This window comes from Ranitomeya variabilis, chromosome 5, assembly GCF_051348905.1.
Source record: "Ranitomeya variabilis isolate aRanVar5 chromosome 5, aRanVar5.hap1, whole genome shotgun sequence".
NCBI lineage: Eukaryota > Metazoa > Chordata > Amphibia > Anura > Dendrobatidae > Ranitomeya > Ranitomeya variabilis.
This window is the reverse complement of record NC_135236.1, coordinates 615,463,116-615,465,177: the sequence shown is the minus strand read 5'-3', so window position 1 is coordinate 615,465,177 and position 2,062 is coordinate 615,463,116. Positions and strand designations below refer to the sequence as shown.

Genomic DNA, 2,062 nt, shown 5'->3' with positions numbered 1-2,062 from the left:
GATAGATAGATAGATAGGATAGATAGATAATAGATAGATATAGAATGTAAGTCGGCAAGGACATAGTCTTCTCCCCTCTGTACCAGTCTGTCATTGTAAATTTGTTTACTGTAAACGATATATATAAATCTGTATGTAACCCCTTTCTCATGTACAGCACCATGGAATAAATGGTGCTATATAAATAAATAATAATAAATTATAGATAATAGATAGATATATAGATAGATTATAGAAAGATAGATAGGATAGGTAATAGATAGAAAGATAATAGATAGCTTGATAGATAGACCGATAGATAGATAGATAGATAGATAGATAGATGATAGAAAGAATATGATATTGTGAACAGAAGTGTCATTGAATATTCTAGAAGTTAAGCTCTTCTGACAATAAGGCTGCGATGTCCTTTCACTGGGAACGTGCCTCTGCCTTCCAGGCTAAGTAATCACTTTGTTCTTGTTTTCTTTTTCTTTTCTTCCCCCTTCTTCTTTTAATAGACTAATGGTGCTGGACAGGCAGTGCTGGCTCCCGTGTCCCTGTGACCGGCTTGCAGTAATGATGGGCACACTCCCGGGGGAGGATGGAAGCCGGGACATAAATTATGCAGATCACAGAGAGTGCAGCACGGGGCAGACCTGATGCCTTCATTCATGCATTCATCCCTGAGTCCAGGGGGTTTGGGGGGAGGGCTATTGTCTTACACACTATATAAGGTGTCTGAGGCCAGTCGTGTGCCAAACTCCCTGCTCACACGAGCTCACAGGACAAGGATCACTTCAAAGACAAGAGCTGTCGCGTGTCCCTCAAGAGGAGCTCAACTTTTCTCCTTCCAAGACTTCTCCAAGACTTTGATCCACTGCCACACTGTGTCCAATGTAAGTATCGCTTCCTTCTCAGCACATTGCTTCTTCTAGCTATTCCCTCTGCTTGTTTCATCTGTGCTTAGTGTCCTTCACATGGCTGCTTGTACCATAACTAATCCATAATCCCAGATGACTTCTCACTGTCTTCTACATGCTTGGTTGTGTGCAAGGATTCAGATAACTCATCACATGTTCTTTGTATCTCCACAGAACTCCATCCACCATGGACAGAACCTTCTCTGATTATGATCCCTCCAGCAGGCTGTCATACTCTACATCAGAAGATGAGGACTACAGCAGTCTTCAGTCACCTTCTCCATACTCCACAGGAGGAGACCATACATCTCCAGCACAATCCCCAGAAAAATGTGAGGAGGAGAAAAAGAAAAGAAGGGGCAGAAGCAGGGTGAAAAATGAGGCTGTTCTTCACACCATCAAGAAAACCAGAAGAGTGAAAGCTAATGACAGAGAGAGGAACAGGATGCACAACCTCAACTCAGCTTTAGATGAGCTCAGAAGCATCCTGCCCTGCTTCCCTGATGACACAAAGTTAACTAAGATTGAGACCCTGAGATTTGCTCACAACTATATCTGGGCTCTGTCTGAAACCTTGAGGTTGGCTGACCAGACAAAAGACAAGCCCCATGTAGAACTTGTGAAACCTGGATACATGAGTCCTGCAGCTCCTTTAAGCCCTGGCAGTGATGCTGAATCATGGATGTCCACAGCCTCTCCATCATCATCATCATCATCATCCTTTTCAACCTGTACCTCTAATCCAAGCAGCCCAGCTTTATCAGATGACTGTTACTATGGGCACCCTGAGAACTTCTTCTCACTCCAAAGCATTCCTCAGAACTTTCTGCAGAACTCTCCATGCTTTGTGCAATTCCAGTAGATGTAGACTTAAGAAAGTTTCTTGAGTGTTGGCCTTAACATGTGAACCTTCATTTTTACTCTCACAAAGTGTCCTGTAGTGTATCGATGCATGGGTTTCCAGGAAATTCTACCTACATACTGCCTTAAAGAATAATTTAGAGGTCTTCACATCTATTTATTTTCTTAAAGACTGTGAACATACCTTCAGCTCTGAATATCTAGAAGGGGTCACTTACTTTTGCACTTTCCTCCCCCAATTTCTTCCTATAGGCGTTGATCACTACAAATGGTCCAGAGCTTCTTCTTGTGATGGACAG

At 42.7% G+C, this 2,062-nt stretch overlaps 1 protein-coding gene across 1 annotated transcript; it reads left to right on the top strand.

Moving 5' to 3' along the window:
- Window positions 1–1,089: 1,089 nt before the first annotated feature.
- On the top strand, window positions 1,090–1,764 carry NEUROG1 (neurogenin 1). Its single transcript, XM_077262963.1, has one exon. It carries the CDS (start codon window positions 1,090–1,092, stop codon window positions 1,762–1,764), a length of 675 nt encoding a protein of 224 aa, XP_077119078.1.
- The last annotated feature ends 298 nt before the right edge of the window (window positions 1,765–2,062 follow it).

Bases quoted from the DNA above. Each gene is read 5' to 3' on its own strand.
- NEUROG1 (XM_077262963.1), top strand. From the start codon at position 1,090: ATGGACAGAACCTTCTCTGATTATGATCCCTCCAGCAGGCTGTCATAC.